Here is a 24,210-nt window from a genome sequence, read left to right on the forward strand (position 1 = left end):
CACGCTCAGGTTCTCGTGTAGCCCAGGCTGGACTGTAACTCACTATGTAGCCAAGGGCCTTCTGGTCTTCCTTCCTCTACCTACCCAACTGCTGGCATGCATTACCATGCCCAGTTTATGTTTTGCTGAGGACTAAACCTAGGACTTACTTCATCCATGCTGGGCAGGCACGCTACCCATTATACTACAATGTTGGACAACTTCCCTGTTTTAGCAATGAAGATCTCATGGGTCTCTGGCCCCGCCCCAGACCCCAGCCAGCTTGGTTGTGTCTTCCTGAAGGAAAGGGCTTGTGTCTGCTAGATTCAGAGTCAGGACAAGTCGTCTCGGTATAGACTTCAGATGGGTCAGGGGTAGCCCAGCTTGGGGTGAAGTGACAGAGCCATGGGGTTGGCTGGGAAGGTTGTCATATGCAAGGTTCTTGATGAGAAACCAGCTGTGGTTCAGTCAGTCAGACACATCTTCTTCGTCAAGTTCCTCAGGGGTCCAGCCACTGGCTGCCCGCTTGATAGCTCTCACCCAGCGGCCCTGCAGCTCCACGGACTCAGCCTTGAAGGTATACTGCTGACCTGACTGCTGCAGCTGGAAAACACGAGGGTCCCCCTGGGGCCCTGAAATCACCTGATAGCCCAGCAGGGGGACGGTGGTGTGAGCCTTCGTGTCCTGGAGGAGAAGAGAGCTGTGGGCTACTGTCCTCCAATTCTGCCCGCTGTTCCTGACAGACACATACGTCTGCTTGTACCAGAAGCCCCCTGATGGAGGGGGCCTGTCAGGAGATGGAGAAAAATGAGGAGGAAGGGGAGGAAGAAGAAGAAAGGAGAAGGAGGGAGAAGAAGAGAGAGGAGGAAGAGGAGGAAGAAAAGAGGAGGAAGAAGAGAGGAGGAAAGAGGAGGAAGAAGAAGAGGAGGAAGAGGAGAAAGAAGAAGAGAGGAGGAGGAAGAAGAGAGAAAGAGAGGAAGAGGAGGATAAAGAAGAGGAGGAGAAGGAAGAAGAGAGGAGGAGGAAGAAGAGAGGAGGAGGAAGGAAGAAGAGGAGGAAGGAGGAAGAGGAGGAGGGAAGAATGAGTCTTCCTGCAGTCTGAGCCCAGTTCTAAAGCTCAGTAACCTATAACTTGGGAAAACCATGTCCTCAGAGAGCCTTAGTTTCCCCGTCTTCCCTACAAGGCATATAATGCCCCAAGCCCACTTTCCCCTCCCCTGTGAGAATGGGGAGGCCTAGCCTGAGCAGACATACCTGGGGGGCTGCATAGACATACAGCACAAGAGGGTCATCCCGGGGGATCACACACCAGCTCCGGGGAATGCTCCTGCCGCACTTGTCCCCCACGAGCTGCAGGAGGCTGCACATGAGACTCTGGTCAGGTCCTGCTGAGGCCTCTTTCTGGAAGTAGAAAGGTAACAGAGTGCCCACAAGGCATCATGGGTAGAAACACCAGCCATGAAACTTCACAATCACTATTATTTGTGTTGTTGCTTTTGTTGTTGTTGAGATAGAGGCTCATGTAGCCCAGGCTAACCCAAAATTTGGTATGTGGCAGGGGATGGCCTTGAACTCCTGATCATCTTTCTCACACTCCAGGATTCTGGGATTAGGGTGTATGTCATCACTCCTGACACGATCACTATCTTTAATTGCTGCATGATACTACAAGGTCATTTGTCTCTGAGGCTCAGAGACGCTCCACCATGCTGCCAACAGTAGGCAGAACCGTAGGATCGAAGAGGTGTGTGTGCTCTCATCAGCAGGCACCAGAGCCAGGGCTGTCCTCCTGAGCTGGTCAAGAGACAGAGTTGGGACCCGGCAGGCCTGAGACTCCAGAAGCAGGTCTTTTGCCCAGTTGTGGGACTGGTCAGAAGGGACACATGAGAGCCAAAGTCTGTGAGGAGAAGCCAACTTGCTCATGGGAGTGAGTCTCCGTTGAAATAGGCCAGCTTCCCTCTTCTTTCCAAGAGACTGTGAGATGACACTTTAGCCTTCATGGGGGAGACAGTGTAGTTCAAAGACAACCATGGCTGGTAGCCATAGGTTGGGCTCCTGGGATGGGGAGAGGTTCTGGGAGGGCTTGATGCTGGCACACAGATCAGAGGAGACCAGAAAAGAGCTGAATGATGTTAAAGTCACTTCTCTGGACTGGTTTTCCGAGGCCCCTTCCCACTAGAACAGTGCCTACAGTCTCCCTGACTAGAGCCTGGGTATCCCCTCTATCACACAAGATCAGTGGGCATATTTCCGTCTCTGCCTTGCAGAACTGTGGGCCCTAGGAGCGTGAACTGGAACCAGACGGGCCACTGGACACAGACGGGGACACAGAGGTGTTGGGGAGATGGAGTGATAGCCTGCAGTCCATAGCTCCTGGCTGTTGTCAGGTCTGGTGTGTTTGGACTGGAGGAGAGGGGCTGTCTGTGGGGTAGGCAGACGAGGGGAAGGGAGTCATGGTGGCTTGTTTCTCAGAATCCAGGACAGAGTCTTCTGCAAAGGGAGTTGTGGGACGGATGCCTCCAGTCCTCACCTCTAAGATGCTTCGTTTCTTGTCCTCCTTGCTGTCAGGGAGCACGTTTCCAGTGAGAAATGTGTAGCAGGTCAGGCAGACTCGGTTGGGCCTGTTGCCGTCATATTTCAGCTCCGCGCGGTAGTCAGAACACTTGGCACACACTACCTGAGGATGGGGGCAGCGGAGTAAGGAAGCTTGCTTGGCCACAGGAACCCAAGCAGAAGACCGGGGTTCAAGACCCAGCCCTGCTACTTGGCCCTACCTACCCACTTTCCCTCCATGAGCCTCTTACATGGGGCTGGGTCCTGGCGGACTAGGCAGGACAAGCTGTAGCTACCAGAACCTCATTGGCCCCAGAAAGGGCAGGACTCTGCTCCTCACCCCTGATGCAACAGCAAGGGCAGGGTGACTCAGAGGAGAAAGTGGTTAGTCTGGGCTGTACAGCTAACTGGCAGCCCCGGTACTCCCAAACAGCGCAGCCTTTAAGGTCCCAGGGTTTACAGCTGGGGGTGGAGCTCAGTTGGTAGTGTTTACCTACTATGCACAAAGTGGGGAAAGTAGGGGTGTGTGTGAGAGGGTGGAGAGCTGTGGGGGGTTCAAGGCCAGCCTGGACTACACTATGTGAGGCTCTGTCTCAAAAAACCAAGACAGTAGCTTGTCACCTGCTATAGAAGGGAGGGGCAAGAAGACCCGCCAGAGGTATTCTGGGGAGTCCAACAACCCAGCTCCTGGCCAAAGGATATTCAGTGATACTGGGTAAGGATGGGTAGGGAGGTGTGGAGAGAAACTCCGGGTACCAAGAGTGCGCCTCTGAGGAAGACCGGGGTGCCCCGGGCATGCTGGGTGTGGCCACTCTCGGGGAGTCACTGTGTACCCCGCCTTTACAGGGTACCTGAGGCAGAAGGGAAGACAGAAACTGGCAGCTGAGCACGAAACGCAAGGGTGACTCACTGGCTCCCCAAGGAGGACATGCACAGGCCTGAGATACCCAGGAGTCAGGATGAGGACACCCAGGCCGGTGTGTGTGCCTTGGGAGTATACTATGCTTTTATTGAGAAATTCAAACACTTCTTATTTCCTATTTATGTCTTCTGTGTGAGTGTACATGCGTGTGCGTGTGGGTGACTGTGGAGGCCAGGAAGGGGTGTTGCTGGAGTCTTCTGCAAGAGCACCAACCGCTCCTAAGGATCGAGCCACCACTCCTCTGTCTTGGTTTTTTTTTTTTTTTTTTTTTTTTTTTGAGACAGGGTTTCTCTGTATAGCCTTGGCTGTCCTGGAACTCACTCGGTAGACCAGGCTGGCCTCGAACTCAGAAATCCGCCTGCCTCTGCCTCCCAAGTGCTGGGATTAAAGGCGTGCGCCACCACCGCCCGGCCTCCTCTGTCTTTATTGAGAAAATTGTTTCAAATAATTACTAGATACTTATTTTCTCTTTATCAATCTCATTTGTTTTTCTGAGGCAGGGTATCATGTAGCCATGTTCCAGGCTGACCCAGAACTCACTATGTAGCCCAAGCTGACCCAGAACTCACTATGTAGCCCAGGCCGACCCAGAACTCACTATGTAGCCCAAGCTGACCCAGAACTCACTATGTAGCCCAGGCTGATCCAGAACTCACTATGTAGCCCAGGCTGATCCAGAACTCACTATGTAGCCCAGGCTGACCCAGAACTCACTATGTAGCCCAGGCTGACCCAGAACTCACTATGTAGCCCAAGCTGATCCAGAACTCACTATGTAGCCCAGACTGACCCAGAATTCACTATGTAGCCCAAGCTGACCCAGAACTCACTATGTAGCCCAGGCTGACCCAGAACTCACTATGTAGCCCAGGCTAAACTTCTGATCCTATTTCCTCCTTCCTCCTTCCTTCCTTCCATGTGCTGAGATTACACATATATACCAGTACATTTGGTGAGCATGTACAAGAATGTACGTACACACACATACACACACACACACACACACACACACACACGTATTATGGTATAGATGTGGAAGTTGGGATAACCTTAGAGGAATCAGGGCTTTTCCTTCCACTATATGAGTTCCAGGGGTTGAATCACTACCACCCCTGAGCCCTCTAGATGGCTCTTCATTGTACTTAAACGACTTTGAATGCTGGGCGCTTGCTCTGTAGCTCAAGCTGCCAATGACCTCATGGCCCTCCTGCTCCCATCTCACAAGATTATACTTTAGGACTCAGGAGGGAAACTGAGGCCTGCCCAAGAATCTGGAGTTTGCAACACATATAAGAAGAAGGGAGAGGGGATTAGCCAGGTACATACCAGGTAGTGGGGCTAGCAAATTTCAGGTGGGGGGTGAGTGCCCACCTGAGGATAGAGACCCTCTCCCTCAGCTCTGGGCAGGTGAACAGGAAGATCATGGAGGGAGGCTTCAGAGGCTGGTTCACTCCCTGAACACACCTCCCATCCCTGAAGCAGGAAGCTTCGTCACAGGTGGGAAATGTAAGGATGGTGGACACACCCAGGCCAGAGAGTCAGTCAGGACCAGGATCCAGCTTGAGCCTGATATTGGAGGCAGGAATGTCCTGAGCAAAGGTAGGTCCTGGGTCCACAGTCTCTGCACACATGTGTACTCACATAGCCGCAAGCCCGGCAGTGGTGGCGCCGTCGAGTCAGGGCATTGAAGGGCTCCTGGCAGCGCATACACATGGTCACCATCTTGTCTCGGACCCACTGAGGCGCTCGGAGACCCAGTTCCTCTACCTGTGGCTGAAGGAGGGGAGCAGCTGGCTGGGTAGGCAGTTCAAGGCATCTTGTATCTCTTGGAGGCCCTCCAGCCTCTGCTTAAGGTAGCTTACTGGCTACTATTCTTACTGTACAGGTGAGGAGACAGGCCTAGAGAGGTCACAAAACTGGGGAGCATCACCTAGAAAGTCTAGTTCAGAGCTGAGATCCGTAAGCCCACCTTCAACTCTCCCTGCCTCTCTGATCCGTTCAGATCCACTGGTCTAGCCTGGGCTATGCAGGGGGTCCTCCCTGGTCTTCACCCAGCTCCCCTCAAGGCTCCAATGGCAGAAATTTTTGCTTTATTTGTTTGTTTTGAAACAGAGACTCACTACATAGCTAAGGCTGGCCTGGAACTCACTATGTAGACTAGGCTGGCCTAGAACTCACTCTGTAGACCAGGCTGGCCTTGAACTCAGAGAGCTGGGATTAAAAGACCTGATGCCATGCTTAGCCAAAGGCAAAACATTTTGTTTCTATTTTTGGGGGTTCTTTTTGAGCTAGGATCTCATGAAGCCCCAGCTTGCCTTGAACTCACTAAATATCAGAGGGTGACCTTGAACTTCTGATCCTCCTGCCTCCACCCCCTGCGTGCTAGATCACAACACAAGACAGATACCGCTAACTAGGAAACTCTGGCCCTAGGTGACCCTAGGGTAATGTTGGGTGGAACAGCTTTCTTGGGTCCTTCAAGTAATGTCAGTCCTGGTTAGGGGACACGCTCTGTTCCTGAATCAGCCTTGGGGTGCAGAAGGGTCTATTACCTTGGGCTCCTGTGTGTCCGCGTGAGGTCCCTGGACAGCAGCCTTGAAGGTCTCATTCCGCTTCTCGACCTGGTCAATCGCTGCCTGACAGGCCTGCATGAAGGGGGAGGTTGGGGAGGTGGGGGGAGGTACCCAAGGCATCTTGCCCACATCCAATACAATTGGCTAAGTGTGGCCTGGAATCTTAAGGAAGTTGCAAGAGTTGCTCCAGACCATCCCACAACGCAGTGGGGCATAGCAGGATTCGAAGTCAGGGCTGGCTTCAAACTCTACAGAAAGACGAGGCAGCCAGGCACACTCTGGTATTGGAGCACTCACGTGCGCGCATGCGCAACCCCCATCCCCCGGCCCCCCCCCCCCCATCCTCTCACTCCTTCCTTTCAAGTAGGCTAGGCTCAGACTCCCCTGGAGTGTCCATACCTGCAGCCAGGAAACCATTTCCTCTCGGGACCTGCTCGGAAGGAAAGAGAACCGGATGCTGAGGACAGTACCAGCTGGTTGGCTCACCTGCTGGTGTCCCGCAGCCCCAGCCGGGTCAGCACCTACCGAGCCTGTAGCTCCAGCGTGCGCTGCTTTCCCGACACCAGGAAGGAGTGTGGGAACTCAGCGTCAGTCAGCTCCCTCACCTGCCATGGAGGAAGGAGCCATCAGACTCACACCCCAGCACCGAGGGCAGGGGCAGTCCTTCCCCGCCAGTCAGGTACCCACGCATCCAGCTCTGCACAAACGGGACTGAAGGCTTTGGAACCATGTCAGGAGCACCGACTCTGACCCGGTGTGAGGCGGAGGGATGGTTATGAAGAGGCACCAGAAATAGAAACTGGACCTCGAAATAACTTGAGTCTATGCAATCTTTTGGGGTTCTTTTCGTAGCTTAAGTGTTTCCATAGTAAGAAGCGCGGCCACTCTCACGGGAGTCCTGGGAAGTGGGCCTCATCACTGGATCTGGAAGCTCAGAACGGGCTTGAGACCTGCCTGAGGTCACATAGCTTTTAAGGGGCAAAATGAGGCACCTTGCATTGGGTTTCTGCCATTAAGACTGAGGTCGGAGTGCTGGAGAGATGGCTCAGCTGGTTAAGAGCACTGATTGCTCTTCCAGAGGTCCTGAGTTCAATTCCCAGCACCCACATGGTGGCTCATAACCATCTATAATGAGATCTGGTGCCCTCTTCTGGCCTGCAGGCATATATGCAAGCAGACTGCTGTATAAATAAATAAGTGAATCTTAAAAAAAAAAAAAAAAAAAAAAAAAAAAAGAATGAGGTTGAAGACTGTACTGTGTGCATAGAGACTGGCCCAAGGAACCTGGGACAGACCTTAAGCCCTAGACCCTTCCCCCTGAGGACTCTGCTTCTACAACCCTCAGTGGGCCCAGCTTCACACAGACTCATGTCAGGAAGGGCTGGGTGTGGTCTGGACCCAGTATCCAGCCGGGGGAGGGGGAGGCCTGTGAATGGTGGACGATGTGTGCAGCCACAGTGCACACGGAATGACAGGCAGAGCCTAGGTGACGTGGAGAGGAGCCGCCCAGGCCTGTGGGGCCTGCTGCAAAGGAAAGATGCCCTGGGAAGAGAGGGAGGACACTGAGGGAACAGCGTGGGGGACCTGGATGGACCGTTACCACCCCTGTCAGAGGAGGGATCGGAAAAAGCAGGCCGAGGCCTAAAGCTTGCAGGAGTTCAGACAGGAAGGGTGAGAGAGCTTTGAGAGGAAAAGGGAACCCCAGGGTGTCCCTGGCCTAAGTCAAGATACCCTGGGATCTCATTAGAGCCTCCAGGTTTTGGATCCCTGCTGAGCCGCTTCAACCACACTCTGCAGGCCTGGCTCAGTTCAGGGTCTTTCTATCCCACACAGTTCTTTGTGTTCATCACCGAAGGGTCCCCTGCTATAGAAGGCTCTCCTGACATCTGTGGCCAGCTGGCACATCTCCAGATCTTGTCAGAGATATTTGACTGCCACCTGCTGGCCAGCTCTCTCTGTAAATCTCTCTGTAAATCTGAAATCTGTGATATATCACAGTTAGCTACTGATGGCACACCTCTCTGCCATGAGGTACCCTCGTGCAGGGTACAACCCTCTGGGTTATATGTGAGGTTCCTGGGCAGCGTGCCTCTGTAACCTCTCCTTCTTTTTTTAGGCTGGGAAACACAAGGACCAGCTCAGACCACAGACACAATCGCCTCGTGCGGATGACGTGCTCCCAAGTGACGTGCTCCTAGCACCAGGTCATAGGTCATAGGCCGGTAGAACAACCAAGGTTGTTCAAGCCCCATTGTCCCTCAAACGTGACTCAAAAAAAATGGTTTCCATTTGTTGTAGACAGCTCTTCACCTGCCATGCCCAGCAATGTCCAGCAGAGGGTGCTATGGGGCCACCAGCAAGTGAGACAGGCTTGCCAAATGGTGGCAGCCAAGAACAGACACAGAAATGACATTAGTGGTCTTCTCACCTGGTCTCAGCTGGCGTTAACCTCACTATGTAGCCAAAGATGGTCTGGAACTACTGACACTTGCCAAGTGCTGAGATTATAGGTGTGTGCCACCACCTATTGGGTACTAGGGGTCTAATCCAGGCTCAGTAAGTGTTAAGCAAACCCTCTATCAAAGGAGTTACATTAGAAACCCTGGTGTGTGTGTGTGTGTGTGTGTGTGTGTGTGTGTGTGTGTGTGTGTGTGTTTGAGATGGTCTTTCTGTATATTCCCAGGCCGGCTCAGAATTCACTTCAATCCAGACTGTCCTGAATTTGCAGCAATCCTCCTGTCTCAGCCTCCTAAGCCAGGCTATGAATCAATCTTCTTTGGTTTATGTATATCATTTGTTTCCTCCTATCCTTCCCCTACTTCTGAGACAGAGTTGCACTCTGTGGCCCTGGCTAGCCTGTAACTCACTATATAGACCCGTCTAGCCTGAAACTCACTATGTAGAACCGTCTAGATTCAGGCTCACAGAGGTCTGCCTGCTTCCGCCTCCCAAGTACTGAGATCAAACTCACGCACCATCACATCCAGCCTTGGTTGTCTAATCTCTGCTATGGGCTGAGTCTGTTCTCCCAATGTCTTCTTCTCACCCATAGTTAGCTCTACCTCCTCCCTCAGTCTTGCTCACGAAGGGCCCCTCTCAGACACACCTGCTTACTCTCCGGCCTCTGGGACTCTCTGGCCATCTCAGGATGGAGGCTAGAAGTTGCACTGGTAAAACACTCCAGCTAACTCGAGCGAGACCCTACAAACTCACTCAGGTGGTATTCACACTCTGGAGACCTTCATGGGGTGTGGATGGGGGCTAGATCCTGGGCTCCAGCCTTCAGCGTAGTAGCCTTGAGCTTTTGCCTCTGGCTTGCGTACTCTTGCCAGGATCTGCCACCTGACTTCCAGGGTTCTCAGGGCTGGGATTGATGACAGGTGTGCCCCGCCCCGTGCGGTTTGTGCAGCGTCGGGGATGGAACCCAGGGCTTCATGCACGCTAGGCAAGTGCTCTACCGACTGAGATATATTCACAGCCCTACAACTGTCCTTGGAAAACAAAAACGACTAATGCAGGGATGACTGACAATACCCTGCAGCAGAGGGATGCGGAGAGGTTCTGCTGGGAGACCGCAGGGCTGGTCCCACTCATTTGAGCTCCACTCTAGGTGAAGACACAACCAGCCAGGGCCTGGACTAGCCTTGCTCTCCAGTCCTGTTCACATATTAGCACGTGGGCAGGAGTATCAGGGTCCCTTGGGGTTGCCTAGAAATGCAGAAGTCCAGGGACTGGTTAAGGCTCAACAGAGTGCTTGCAATGGGTCTATCCCCAGCAACATTGTAGAGGAACCCTTCATGGAAGAGCAAACTGGGGCTCCCCTCAACTGCTCCCCAACAACCCCCCCCAGCTGCTAGGCCCACCTGGACCTGCCGGCTTAGAACACTGACCACACATTACCATTTAAACCACAATGGTGCCAACAGCAAAGAAAGCACTGTGAGGTTGCCAGGGACGAGAACTGCTCCCGAGGAAGCCATGCCACCCTTGCAAGGACCTGCTCTGCCCCCTGCTGTCACCCACCCTAAGGCCTCTTTGGGGGATAGCTCACCTTCATGCCAGCCACATCGATACGGGTCCGCACCTGGAACTGGGCACCCACTTGGAGGACACGGGGTACACAATACAGAAGCATGTTGTTGAACTGGGAGGACACGGGGTGGTATGGGTGGCAGCTCAGGGTCCTTCCTGAGACCTGGCCACCACCCATCCCCCTCCCTTCTGGTTACATTCTAGGCTGGCTCACAGGTGATCTGGGATGAGGTGAGGATGTGGTTGTCTAACCCCCCCCCCACTTCAGTGATGGGCCCTAAAGGCGTTCCCAGGGTCAGCCCAGCAGATCTCCCAGGCATCTAACTTAATTCCCTCCTGCTACGATGTCTTTAGAGCACACAGAAGCAGCACACACTTTAAAATCAACCTGAGCTCAGACTCTGATTTCTGCTTCGGGGGGGGGGGGCCACACCTGTCTACAAAGGTGGCCCCTCAGCCACCAGCTGCCCGGCCACCCAGCGGCCCCTACCAAAAACAGGTAGCGCTCCATTGGATCGTTGCGACGGAAAGAGATCTTGAGAACAGGGCCCTCTCGGAGCAGCGTGTTGGAGGGGTCCACAATGTCGTCCTCCAGGCCCAGGCGCTGGTACACATCCCACAGGTCCTGCAGCCGCTCCTGGAGATGGGGCACACCTTCAGCCTAGGCTGGGCAGGGTCCCAGCTTCTTGATACTGTGCCTGAGGGAATGGGATGAGGGATCCAAAGGCAAGGAGGTAGCATGGGGCGGGTACCCTGGGCAGGATCAGTGGATACAAGGACCAAGAGACAGGGCGTGTCCAGGGATGCTCCCACGCCCATTCCCAGGGCAGGGTGCTCACCATCTCTGCGATGGCTTCGTTGGAGTGCTTTGCAGCTGAGAAGATCATGTCCAGCGCTCCTAGCAAGGGAGCAGAGCCCCAGTTACTCCTGAAGACCTGCAGCCTGGGGCTGGGCTCCACAATAGGACCTGGTGGGGGAGGGGGGACCCACCATAACTACCACTAGGCACAGCTCTGCCCATGCAGACCAGCATAGTGAGTGTCTAGAAGGTGGAAGCCACCCAGGATGGGGGTCACTGAAGCCACTGGGAAGCTGTGTAATCGATTAGACCTATGATTTCAGTGATTTTCTCTACTCCCAGAGCAAAGCCAGACCTAGAGTGTATGCCCTACAGGTGTAGGTTCAAATCCCAGTTCTGCTCTTCTCTGGACTGTGTGACCATGGGCAAGTCACTTAACGTCTCTGGGCTTCGCTCTCTTGTCTCATCTGTGGCTGTGATGTGGATACCATGGATCAAGGGCCAACGACTGATCAGCGTCAATCAATCAATCTTTGATCGGGTCATCAGAACCATTTTAGTAGGTCTGCAAGCCAGCCCTCCCCGGCTCCCTGGGCCCCAGGGTGTCCTCACTTTGGGCATCTTCGAGGTCTGGGGCCTGGGCTGGCAGCTTCTGCACATATTCTTTGAGCAGCAGTTCATACCGCGGGATTCTTTGCACAGGCTCCAACATGTGATGCTGCAGGGTCAGGCTGCCTGAGGCCTCGCTGCGCTTGGGGAGCAGGGAGCAGGGGCGGAAGTGTGAGAGCAGAGAAAACAGGGTGCCAGGCCTGAGGATGTCTAAACCACTTGGGGGGGGGGATGAGGCAGGCTCACCAGGTGGTTGTGCAGACTCCTCCCCTGTGCCCCTCACCTGGATGCGGGTGACCACCTCCTGGAAGGGCTGAGACTTGTCCATCCAGGTGGCCAGCAGATCCGCGGCCCGTTCAAAGTTCTTCACGTACTCGCTGTACATTTTCAGAAAGGGAGCCAGCTTCTGGATCACATCCCCAATGCGGGGTGTGGCTGTCCTGAGTTAGGAGGGGATGCTCTCAGTCTGGCCACCTCCTGTCTCAGCTCCCAACAGCCTTTCCAATACCTTTGGGGTAAATGTAGGAGAGCAGTATCCGGAAGGTCTACCTCCTCCTTACTCTGAGCCCCTGGTCCCTGGCTAGCCTCCCTGTGAGGCCCATTGAGGCCTGGCTGGCGAGACGGCAATGTGTAGCCGACAGTACTGGTTTTATGAAAGTATTACCCATAATGGCTGCCTGTCTCCGCTCTCATTATTCTAGCTGTGTGTCCTTGTGGAAGCTTCTCCGGAGTCTTGGTTTTCTCCTCAGAAAAGGTCGGTGTGATGTTGGGTGATCTTACAGGCTGGCGCCCCATCCCCACCTTGCTTCTTTTTGTTTGAGACAGGCCTTTTTGTAGCCCTGGCAGACTATTCCAGGCCCATGCAGACCAGACTGGCCTCTAACCCGCTCTGTCTCTTGTTTTTTTTTAAATTTCAGTTTACTTATTACCATTATGTGTGAGTGTGCATGTGTGTGTGCACTCCTGTGTTTGTGTGTGTGTGTGTGGGGGGGGGTGCTTGTAACATAGCACACATGTAGAGGTCAGAGGACAGTTTGGGGAGCTGATTCTCCTCTGTCACTGTGAGTCCCAACAATTAAAGCCGGGTCTGTGGGCTTGTCCAACAGGACTTTACTGACTGAGCCATCTCCCCTGCCCGCTGTCCCGTCTCTCTTTAGATTTGTTCATGTGTATCAATGTTTTGCCTGCACATATGTATGTATGTGCTCATGTGCCTGCCTGGTGTCCGCAGAGGCCACAAGAAGGCTATTGGACCCCTTCTAACTGAAGCTACACGTGGTTGGGAGCCAGCATGTGGGCGTTGGGATCGGGGCTTCTCATATAACAGTGACGTGAACATCACACCACCAGCTAGAAAACCAGCCTGTTAACAGATGCCAAGATCAAGGCCAGGGACCCACCCAGTCAGTACCATGACATCCCTGATCTCTTAAGTCACAGGGCCTAGGATGGCCCCGTCTTCCTCAGCTGTGCAAGAGGTAGAGGCCTGCAGGAGACAGCCACACGGCCAGAATTAAGCTCAAGCACACGAGCCTTACAGGCCCCTCCCCCTAGGTCCGTGACTATGACCTCACCAGTCATCCACGCGCCTCTGCAGCTCTGGAAGGAAGAACTGTGCGTGGAAACAGTAGATGGAGGAGATGTTGGAGAAGATGAGTTTTACTACGTCCTCAGGGAAGGCCTTGCTGCGGCCTGCCTCCCTCAGCAGCTCCTGGAAGAACACCTGCACAGGAAACCAGCGCCTACTCACACCCTACTCAAGAGGAAGCCACCGCCTGCCAGCCCTGCAGCCCCAGGGGGACAACACAACCCCAGCAGAGTCAGGCCTGCATCCTTGTCACACCGCTGGCAGAGATGACCAGGGAAGACTAGATTCAGGCCACCTTACAGATAGGCAGACAAGCCAGGAGTCCCTAGGGCTTGGCCAAGGGAACAAGGGAACAGCCTCATCTGTGTCCTCCTAGGCGTTGGCTGAAGTAAAGGGCAACCAGTGAGAAAGCCAAATGCGGCTGCCATATATAAAGCTGGCCAGGACTAATGGCAATGCATGAGGCTTTAAGGGGCTCAGTTCCGATGCTGCCCCAAAGCCACCCAATGATGTCCTGGGCTGGTGTCGGCACTCCTGATATGGTGGGTGTTGAGGAGTCCCAACTGGCCTGGTCAAGCAGGTGCAGGCGAGCCACATAGGCCTGCTCTGTCTCCAGAAGCTCCAGCACGACCCTCTTCTCCTCAGGTTCCTACAGGGGTTGAGGAGAAATGTGGACAACTTGGCTTGCCACTCCTCGGAAGACAACGTTGCTCAGCCTGGTGAGCATACCCTCTGGCATCCCTGCCTTCCTGGTATACCAGGTCTGGCACTGGACCAGCTTTCATAGAATACAGCCTAAAGAGATGCCCTGCTCCAGGGCTGAGCCTTAAGGTTAATCAGTCTCCACCCGGGGTTTCATGGAAACAGGGACCAAGAAGCCATTGTGGAAGAGACCTGGCTGCCTGACAGGGAGCTTCCCTAGGGACACACACACACACACACACACACACACACACACACGGGAAGACACATGGAGAAGAAAGGGTCTAGCATCCCAGCTGAGCCATTCTCTGGCCCCTCAGAGCTGGGGGAGCATCAAGGTTTCATGAGATCATAAGGATGGGGCCACAAATCAATGTGGTTGGCAACCTTATAAGGAGAGTTAGAGCGACTCTGTGACCCCAGCACTGGGGACATGGAAGCAGGTGAGTTTAAGGCCAATCCGGGCTACACTATAGGATTCTGTCTTGAATAGGAGGAAGAGGGAGAGGAGAGAAAAAGAGGAAGAGAGATGGAAGGCTGAAGGGTCCTCCAACCCAGTCCCCAGTCAGAGTCAGCAGTCCTGAGATCAAACCCTCACCTGAGTCTCTGGCCCTGGGCTGGCCCCAGGCTGGCAGGATTTCCTCCAAGCCCCACTTGATAGCTTATTCTTGAGGGAACTCAGATATGTCCTGCTGACTGGCCGGAACTCAGACTTCGAGGCCTCCCCGACAGGGGGTGCCTCCCAAGGCTCTGAGGACAGGGACAGCTTGTGTTCAGGGCTATGGGGCTGGTCCTCAAGGTTATGGGGTCCAGGTGCTGCTCCCGGAGTCCTGCTGTGAACAGACCACACTTGAGGGTCCCCTCGGGGTAACAGGTGTGAGCCACTGGGTGTTCATGGGCTCCCAAGTGCCTGGCACAGTGTAGAAACTTGTCATAACTTCTGAATCTTCCTCAGACCTCCTCCTCTTCCCTCTTTTTGAGCCAAGGTCTCACATACCACAGGCTAGCCCTGATCCCCTTTATAGTGGAAGATGACCTTAGACTTCTGGTGCTAGGATTACGTGCATGAACCACTATGTCTGGTTTACATGGTGTGTGTTGGGGGGTGGCAGGGTTTTGTGCATGCTAAGCAAGCCCTCTACCAGCTGAGACATGTCCCTGGTACCACCATCATCCTTCTGAGTCTCCTCTGGGAGGGAACTCCATCAGACCCTACAATCTCTAAATGAGTCATTATGGCCTATTTTATTCTCTGGGGAACTGTATACTTCCCTGTTTCAAATGCAAACTTATCTAGAGAGAACCCCTCCTTTGGCACACAGATTTTTCAGGGGCTCCTTCAGGATCACCCCCACTTTTGGTCTTCAGCCCTGCTTTCATGTCTGAGTCTCTCCTGATACATCAAGGGGAGGTGGGAGCCATAGAGTCATTCAGAACAGGGACACAGATGCTGAAGCTGGGGCTTTTCAGGGACACCTATGCCCTTTACGCCATTACGAGGGGGACAAAGTCAGCCTGGGGAGCAGGGTCCCTCTTCCCCAGGTTCAGCCCTCACAGATCAGTTTTGTTGTGTTGCATTTACCAGTCTTATAGGCCAGAGAAACACACTGGCAGAGCTATCCCTGCCAGGCAGGTGCAGGGAAATAGCCAGGGCGACAGTGCTGGGTAGGCATCCCCATGAGAAAGACAGACAAACAAACGGAGGCCAGACAGGTACCAAGCCTCCAAACCGAAGAGAAAGAATGTCCCTGTGTTCATGCTGCAGATGTGGAAACTGAGGCAGAAAGGATGGGAACCTGAAAGTGGGGCGGGTTGGAGGAGGCTGAGGTCCAGACCTCCATGCTAAGCTGTCTTTTCTCTTGATGTCAAGAACAGAGAGACCCAGAGAGCTAAGGCGATTGCTCTAGTCATGGGGCCTGGTGGGGAGAGAAGGAATATGGGGGCCAATTCCAGACACAGAAAATGGAGTGCCTTGGCCTCAGGGCCTGCAGCCAGGGAGGTGGGGGTGGGGTGGGGGTGGGGTGAGAGGGTGCTGAGTCTCAGGTTTTCTTCTGTACATTTGGTTTCAGCTTCTGCATTTCTAAGCACTCGGGCCTGTGCCTGTTTCCTCTCTAGCCCTCTGTTTCAGATCAGATAGGTGCCAAGGGCCCTACAGAGAGAAGCCTGCATGGTACCCCTCTCTCTGAATCTGACTCTCACATTCCTGATCATGCTTCTTGTGACTCCTCTGTATGGTTTCTCTACCTGCAAGGTGCATCCAGACACAGCTCAGTACCCCAAGGGCTGGCTGGCATCCACAAGAGGCTACCCGCCTTCCAGCACTCTGGGTATGGTGGCCCCCAGCATCTGGGGTGGTGGGCCAAGAAGGTGGCGTCAAAGAGCTGTCCCGGGTGCTGAACAGGATGTGCTCCTGGAGAGGCAGAATCAGGCTGCTCAGCTCCGGAAGTCTGCTGGGGTGAATGTGGGGTTCCACATGAAGGCCCCAGGCACTTCCCTTGTGTGGCCTGCAGGTCCACAACACAGTGTGGAGTCCTTCTCAGGGCATCTAAAGCCTTGTGTCTCAGAAGGATGGAACTTTGTGTCATAAGTAGAAATCTACACACGACGCCCCCCCCCCCATCCCCCAGCACATTCTCCACAGGCCCCTAGACACTTCACTGTGTTCTTGTGGCTCCCTAGGGTTGGGGACACTGGTGGCCGAGGGTTATTTATTGGCAGAGTCCCTTCTCTGGGAACTTCCCTTCAGGTAAGAGAGCTGCTAGAGCCAGCATCTAGCAGCTGGAGGCATGAGTACTCAGCTAGAACCACTGTGGTGTACCCAGATTCTGGAACTTTCTAGCACAAGCCAGGGCTCAGCCCCTCCCTCCACCCACCCCTCCACCTCCCCCCAACTCCCAGGTCCTCACAGCTCCCCCTAAGCCTCCTGAGGCCAACCTCTATCTGGCACGTGCTTCCAGAGGACAGTACCAAAGACACTCCCAAATCGCAGGCCTGCAGAGTGGCTTCACGTCTCACACTGACGCCCATCTAAGACCACCCAGGACCCCTTCCACCCTTGGTTTTGTCTTTTCCCTTCAGACACAAACCTCAGCACAGCCCCAAAGCCATGAAACTCAAAGGACCTAGTCCCTATGCCCCCTCTTTCTTCCCTATGATGGGAACAGAACAAGACACACCCTAGGGCCATCAGGGTAAGACCTGAGGTATAGAAGGGAACTTAGGAGAATGGTCTGGTGAGCATGGCTCTGCTTTGTCTGCGTCCTGCCCTCTTGTTCCCATTTGTATCCTGGTGTGAGTGGGATGTGTGTGCATGTATCGGAGATCTCCCCAATGCATGCTGCTTGCTCACCCTTGTCCAGCTTACTACCCAAGAGCAGTAGTCGCCTGTACTGCCAGGCACCCATGATGGAGGGACGGGGGAGGGGGGCTTCCCAAAGTACCAGGCCAGATAGAAGGGTTCGACCCCTCCCCCACCATCTGTACCTGCTGTTCTCAAACACAGCCACCAGGTTGCACACTGAGTCCTGCTTCTCACAGGCTTGCTCCATCCTGCTAGCCTTCAAGGTGGTCCTCAGCTACCCCAGAAGCAAGGACGGAGGCGACCGGCCAGCGCCCTCAGCACTCCCTGACCTGCAGGTGAAGCGGGGCTACCACAGCCTGGAGTCTGCCCATCTCTTCTGACCGCCCTAGGGCAGTTCCTATCTTCAGAGTGAAAAAAGAGGAAGTGGTCCCACTGGCATGGAAGAGAGGCTAGCACTCCTCCTTACAGTGGGAGGAGCCTGTCAAGCTCTCCCTCCTGTGGGAGGAGTCTGTAAAGTTCTGCCCTGCCCTCTTGGCATCCGACCTTTACCTCCCGAAGATGATGTCTACCCTACCCTGTTAGAAGAGGCACCAGCAGTGGCAACAAGGGCCGCAGGACGTTTCTGGAGCCAGATCCTGGTCTGAGCAGCTTCGTTGCACAGCCAATTCTCTGCACGGGTGCTCAGGGATTATTTTCCTTGGTACCATTCTCAGCATCTTCCCTGCATCTGGCGCTGTACACTGCTAAAGGAAACAGCTTCTAAGTTAAAAATGGACCCCAGGGCTGGGGATGTAGCTCAGCTGGTAGAGAATGTTTGCCCGGGAAGCGGAAAGCCCGGGGTTTTATTCTCAGCATCGTAGACCTGGGTATGGTGGTGCATGCCCGTGGCACCCACTTGAGAGGTGGAGGGAGAAGGAGCAGAGTCCAAGTTCTTCCTTGACAATGAAATGAGTGTAAGACCAGCCTGGGCTACATGAGACCTTGTCTCAAAAACCAGGTAGGTTGTGGTGGGTTTTGAGATGGTTCAGGGGTAAGAGTACTTGTAGCCAAGCCTGGCAGCTTGTCTAACCCTGGAGCCTCACATGGAGAACGGGGGGGGGGGGGGGGGAGACTTTTTCTTTCTTTTTGTTAGCTTTTATTTTTATGTGTATGAGTGTTTGGCCTGTGTGAGTCTATTATACCACATTGGTGCCTGGTGCCCACAGAGGTCAGAAGAGTGTGTTGTGGGTACGGAACCTAGGTCCTTTGTAAGTTCTAACCGCTGAACCAACTCTCCAGCCAAGAGCAGACTCAGGTTGCCTCTGGGCTCCGACCAACACACACTCTGTGTCTCCTGTCTCTAAAAAATTAAATGTTAAAAAAAAAAAAAAAATCAGAGGCAGGCAGATTTCTGAGTTCAAGGCCAGCCTGGTCTACAGAGTGAGTTTCAGGACAGCCAGGACTACACAGAGAAACCCTGTCTCGAAAAACCAAAAAAAAAAAAATCACAAGCTGGGCCAATGGTGGCACACACCTTTAATCCCAGCACTTGGGAGACAGAGGCAGACGGGTCTCTGAGTTTGAGGCCAGCCTGATCTACAGAGCAACCGCCATGACAGCTGGGGCTATACAAAGAAACCCTGTCTGGGAAAAAAACAAAAGCAAGCAAACAGATAAAACAAAAAACCCCCACAGTCCGTGAGGATATGCAAGGAGGGGGCCTGTGATCCCCTCATCTCTTCTTCTTCTTCTTCTTCTTCTTCTTCTTCTTCTTCTTCTTCTTCTTCTTCTTCTTCTTCTTCTTCTTCTTCTTCTTCTTTTTGTTGTTGTTGTTGTTTTTCGAGACAGGGTTTCTCTGTGTAGCCCTGGCTGTCCTGGACTCACTCTGTAGACCAGGCTGGCCTCGAACTCAGAAATCCGCCTGCCTCTGCCTCCCAAGTGCTGGGATTAAAGGTGTGTGCCACCACCGCCTGGCCCCTCATCTCTTTGGATGCTTTTATCTTAATGATGTTGATATCTCTAGTACCCCAGTGGGAGCAGCTGAAGAGGGCAACCACAAGCTCCAGGGTTAGAGCTAACAAGTCTCTTTCTTCTCTTTTCCCCCCAAAGCTGTGTTAAGCAGTGTGTCCCTTACTAGAAATGGAGGATCCTGGAGGTCACCCAGGAAGAACAGGGAAAGAATTGCCATTTCTGAAGCCCAGGTATGACTCCGGCAAAGACCTGGGGAACCTGGAGGATAACCTTCATGGGCTCAACCCTCCAGCACCCTAGAGAAATCTGTCTAGTCCTGAGCCTCTTGGTCACTCAGTGTTTCTAGAACATGTAACCAGAGCCTTTGCTCTGCTCATTGAAGCTAGAGGGCCATTCATTCATCATTCTCCCATGCATCCTGAGCCAGGACCCTCCACTGAAGTTAGTCTTTGTCCTAGGATCGAGTGTGAACCATCCTGGAGCCCAAAGCGCCTGGCACGGTTTCTGCTGTGGCAACTGTGAGCCTGGAGCCTCCTGTCCAGCAACCCTGCATCCCTGAGTTTCCCTCATCTGTGTTTTCCACCAGAGGCCAGCCCAGTCCTGAGGACTAAGTGTCACTGTACCTTCCCCCCCACCATGAGCAAGCCTGAAGAGACCTTGGTTACCACAACAAGGTCAAGTGACGGGATCTAGGTGGAGCTACCCACCTTGGCTGCCCGGAACACAGAAGCGGAACTGCCCCTGGGGCTTGCCCTAAGACATCTCCGGCCATGACCTGGAATGGACTATGGATTATCCCACCCATCTGGAACCAGGAGGGGTTGTGGGTTGGGTCTTCCCCTTTAAATTGAGAGCTGAACATTAAAGCTTTGGGCCTTGATCAGAGAACTTTGTCTTGGCCTCATCTCTTCTCGCCCTCCTTCCCCTTTCATTCCCAGCCCCCCTTTCAGGTGAATCCAGTTGACTTGTGGCCGCGGGCGGCTACAGATTGGCGCGCCATCGTGGGACTTGAAAACGGGGACCAGCTGAGGAAACACTGTCTTAGGTGGGGCCCCACGGGAAAAAGGTAATAAAAGAATGTATCCCGCGCACTTAGGAAGTAGCAAACAATATTGAATCTAGCGCTAGGTAAGTTTAGGAGGCCATGTTTGCAGGAAGTGCGTTGTGAGGGATACGGTATAGGTCTAGGTCAAATAGGTGTTGACCCGATGCCTACTTTGCCTAGGGGTGACAGTGAATTCGGGATAGGAGACCGGCAGATGCCCGCAGCCTTCAAGAGCTGCCTCAGACGAGAAAGAGCAGGGTTAGAAGAAATTGGAAAACTAAAAAAGCAGCCACAGCTACATACATCTCCTAAAGAAAGGGATAAAGTGTTAGATCCTAAACTTCAGAGAGAGAACGGGTTTTGAAAAGCAGTTGTTTTCTCTCTGGGTTATGCCAGCAAAAAGAATGGAAAGGCTGTTTCAGAGCTCTCCTAGGAACAAGAGAAAATTCAGGAGACGTTTTAGACTAAGAGAAACTAAGAGAAATCCTTAGTTCTGCTTTCTTTGTTTATTGTCTTGTCCTTGGTGCACCAATGTCCACGTGTGTCTCATTGTGTTTTCTGTCCACATGTCTCGTTGTATGAATGATTGGTCGTCTATGTTTTATGTTCTATGTTTAATGTTTAAAAGATTGTTAAAATTGCTTGATTCAACACTTGGTCTAGTTTAACTTGGTTTTCAAAGGCAGTTTTAATATGCAGAGCAGCAGCTAAGTTTGCTTAACACCTGTAGCTAAAAGTTTGGGAGCTGAGCTGAGCTGGAAAGGCTGCCTTTTTAAGGGACAGGCAGGTTTCTTGGATTAAATAAGGAAGTTAAGAGTTGTTTGTCCTGGAAGAATCTCTGTGACAAGGTGCTTTTATTTTAGAATTGTGGCTAGAAAAAGCGAGAAATTTTGTTTCGTTTAAATATATAAGATGTGTTGTTACTTCATTTTTGTTTGTAATTGTTTTTAAGGTACAAATATGTTCATGTCTTGGTTATAAATTATTGGCCTATAAGTTATTGGGTTTGATTAAAAATTTACAACTTTGGTAACAAAAAGTTGGCTCAAAACTGGTAACACAGGGTTAGTCATTCAAAGACCAGATGTATAAAAGATATCAAAGCAATGTCTATTTAGTGAGATATTAAAGACTGCACTATCGTGCATTCATATATAAGAACTGCAGCCAAACTTTGTAAGGTAATCCACTTGGTGTTGATTTTAGAGAAAATAGATTGCTTACATTGTTAAAAATTGGTTTTGTTTCCAAAAATTATGGTTATATACTAATATTGCAAAGGAAACTTAAAAATGTCGTTAACTGCCAACATTCCTTTGGCTACAGCTGACAGGCAGTTGAATCGTGAGCTTGAAATTTTTTGACTTGGTTATGTTTATAGTAGAAAGGCTATAGCAGGTAGAGTTAAATAAAAGAGTTAAAAAACAATTGTGGCACAATATGGGTCTAATGACCCCTTCACACAAGCTTTATTGGATACTGTGATAGAAGCAAATTTAATGCTCAAATATTGGAAAACTATATGTAAGGCTACTTTGTCAGGAGGAGATTACTTGCTTTGGAGCTCAAAATGGTGTGATACCAGTAAGAAAACCACCATGATGATTGCCCAGGTAGGCAATGCAGATTGGGATCTTAACATGCTTCTAGGAGAAGGTTAATGTGAAGGTAATGCTAAATCAGGTTAAACTGCCTACAGGATTGCATACATAGGTTGCAATGGTTGCCTGCTGTGCTTGAAACCTACTAAAGGGGATCTTAGTGGAAACTTATTCAGTATTAACCAGGGTTCTGAGGAACCATTCCAGAAATTCGTAGACAGGCTGCTGAAAGCAGCTGGTAGAATTTTTGGAGATCCTCAAACAGGAATTCCTTTTGTTACTCATTTGGCTTATGAGAATGCTAATGCAGCCTGTTGCACAAAGCAAAGACAGACTTACATGGATACTTTCGTCTTTGCGCTAAAATTGGGCCCTCTTACCATCAGGGTCTGTCTGCCTTACAAGGGACCACTGTACAAGCAATGCTTGCACAGAACCGATAAAAGATGTTTTTAAATGTGGAGATTCAAGTCATTTTTAATATGACTGTCCCAAAAACAGGCACCAGCAAATAATCCGGTCACATGACACATTTGTCCTTGGTGCAGGAAAGATAATCTCTGGGCCAGGCCTCAGGATATAGGCCAAGATTAAAAACATTTACATTTGAATTAAGTTGATATACAATGGGTGCAGCAGAAGTTTGTGTGACAAATACTCTTTTTGCCTAGGTCATCCTGACCAGCCCCTTGAAGGGTGTTTTCTGGAATTTGTTTATTGCCTTGTTTGTTCCTTGGAAGGGTCAGCTTCAGGGCCAAGAGTTGTAATGATTATGCTGGAGAAATTTAAATAATGGCTGCTCCGCCCATGGCATTGTAACTACCTGCTGGAAAAAGAATTGTTCAACTTGTTTTTTTGTTCCTTTGCATCTAGTTCCTTCCAAATTGTTAAGAAAGAGAAAGGACAAGATGGCTTTGGTTCCTCTAATATATATTGGGTTCAGTCTATCACTAGCAAGAGACCTAATCTTAAGTTCAGTAACAATTAGAAGATTGCCTTCAGCTTGACATTCATCTGATACTCTCACTCAGCTAAAAAAGATTGGTTATTGAATTAATCCAAAACAAAGTTTAAACTTAAGATTCATAAGACTAATGGGGCATTACAGCCTGACTTGCCTACTCCAGCTGCCATTTCAGTAAATATGTATATATTTATTATAGATCTAGAAGATTGTTTTTATACCATTCCTTTACATTTCTGGTAAGGCGTTAGGTTTGCATTTAGTAGATTTTCTGGTAATTGAGAATCCATGGTCCTCATCATTGGAAAGGTTTGCTTTTAATTTCATTTGCATTTAATGATTTTCAAAAGTTGTTAAGAGATATTATTTGGCTAAAACCTCATCTTAAGCTTACCGTAAGAGGATTTGAACCTATGTTTGATATTCTCAAGGGACATACAAGTCCTAATTCCCCTTGACAATTAACTAAAGGAAAAATAGCTTTGCGGAAAGTAGAGTAAGCTGTTAGTTATCAACAGATAAATTATATAGAGTATGAAAAACTGTTGGCTGTTTGTGTTATTATTACTCATGCCCACAGCAGCCCTTTGGCAAAAGAAACCATTTATGTAGATTCATCCTTCTTCATCTACAAGTAAAGTTTGTGTTAATAAAAGATTGTAAGATAGAATCCTAAAAACATTTTCAATAAAATGTTTATTCCTTATTCCAAATAGCAATTAAATTGGTTATTGAAAAATGATATTTGGCCTATTATGGCAAACATTTTAAGCAAATTTGGTGATCACTATCCAAAAGATAAGTTGTTACAGTTTTTCTCTGCATGCTTTTATATTTCCTGAAATTTACTACGCATGCAGCTCATAGAAAAGACATTTACTGTATTTACAGATGCCTCATCTATTGAGAAGGCAGTATATGTAATTAGATCACATATTTAGATCACATGTTTATTTTCTTGAGTTTTCTCTACTTGAGCACAAATAATTAAATTATGTGTTGTAGTCACTGTTTAAAATACTAGAAAATCAAGCTTTCAATTTATATACTTATAGCCAGTAAATGGCTCATAATTTATAATTGCTTAAAATTGTTCCTTTTTTAGGTATTGCTAATTCTCAAATTTTATAGTTATTTATAAAAATACAGCTTAACTTTTAAAACATGTACTGTCTCTGAACTTTTTAAGACATTTAAAAGCTCATTGGATTGCCTGAGCCCCAGGGCAATGCCAGAGCAGATTTGTATAATAGACAGATTATAGGCCTTGCAAATAATTGGCCATACTATCTTATTCTTTACAGCATCTTGATACAATAATTTGGCATTTCTAAAAAGTGTGCAAGTTAAATTGCAAAAACTTGTTTTTAGTATTTTTAATTTTTTTTTTTTCATAATGGTGTTAAACCTTGAGGACTTATGTAATTAATTTTGGCAAATAGATGTTACTCATTTTGATTTTTAAAAATTAAAATATGTACATGTGACTTGACACTTTTTAGACCTTTTAGTTGCAACTACTTTAACAAGAGAAGCAACTAAAAATATAATTAGTTATTACCTATATTATTTCCCTGTGCTTGGTGTTCCAT

At 50.6% G+C, this 24,210-nt stretch overlaps 1 protein-coding gene across 5 annotated transcripts in view; it reads right to left on the bottom strand.

Annotated features, from left to right (window-relative positions):
- Window positions 1–24,210, bottom strand: part of Fgd2 (FYVE, RhoGEF and PH domain containing 2) — a 28,579-nt gene that overhangs the window by 173 nt on the left and 4,196 nt on the right. Inside the window, exons 2-18 of one of the 5 annotated variants that reach the window (XM_076917167.1) lie at window positions 17,633–17,801; window positions 17,241–17,459; window positions 14,356–14,590; window positions 13,624–13,704; window positions 13,042–13,190; window positions 11,751–11,844; window positions 11,471–11,609; window positions 10,899–11,026; window positions 10,550–10,696; window positions 10,079–10,171; window positions 6,553–6,632; window positions 6,427–6,457; window positions 6,007–6,099; window positions 5,096–5,227; window positions 2,510–2,656; window positions 1,234–1,380; window positions 1–766 (exon numbers count right to left, since the gene is read on the bottom strand). The exon at window positions 1–766 is cut by the window's left edge and continues 173 nt beyond it. In XM_076917167.1, coding sequence (XP_076773282.1) covers window positions 545–766; window positions 1,234–1,380; window positions 2,510–2,656; window positions 5,096–5,227; window positions 6,007–6,099; window positions 6,427–6,457; window positions 6,553–6,632; window positions 10,079–10,171; window positions 10,550–10,696; window positions 10,899–11,026; window positions 11,471–11,609; window positions 11,751–11,844; window positions 13,042–13,190; window positions 13,624–13,704; window positions 14,356–14,590; window positions 17,241–17,305 — 1,983 coding nt within the window. In that variant the 5' untranslated portion in view covers window positions 17,306–17,459; window positions 17,633–17,801 and the 3' untranslated portion in view covers window positions 1–544. Of the gene's footprint in view, window positions 767–1,233; window positions 1,381–2,509; window positions 2,657–5,095; window positions 5,228–6,006; window positions 6,100–6,426; window positions 6,458–6,552; window positions 6,633–10,078; window positions 10,172–10,549; window positions 10,697–10,898; window positions 11,027–11,470; window positions 11,610–11,750; window positions 11,908–13,041; window positions 13,191–13,623; window positions 13,705–14,355; window positions 14,591–17,240; window positions 17,460–17,632; window positions 17,802–24,210 lie in introns of those variants that run through there. The other 4 variants (XM_076917165.1, XM_076917166.1, XM_034524454.2 and 1 more) reach the window with 4 other exon arrangements.

The sequence above is a fragment of the Arvicanthis niloticus genome, chromosome 20 (genome assembly GCF_011762505.2).
Source record: "Arvicanthis niloticus isolate mArvNil1 chromosome 20, mArvNil1.pat.X, whole genome shotgun sequence".
In the NCBI taxonomy this organism is placed as follows: domain Eukaryota; kingdom Metazoa; phylum Chordata; class Mammalia; order Rodentia; family Muridae; genus Arvicanthis; species Arvicanthis niloticus.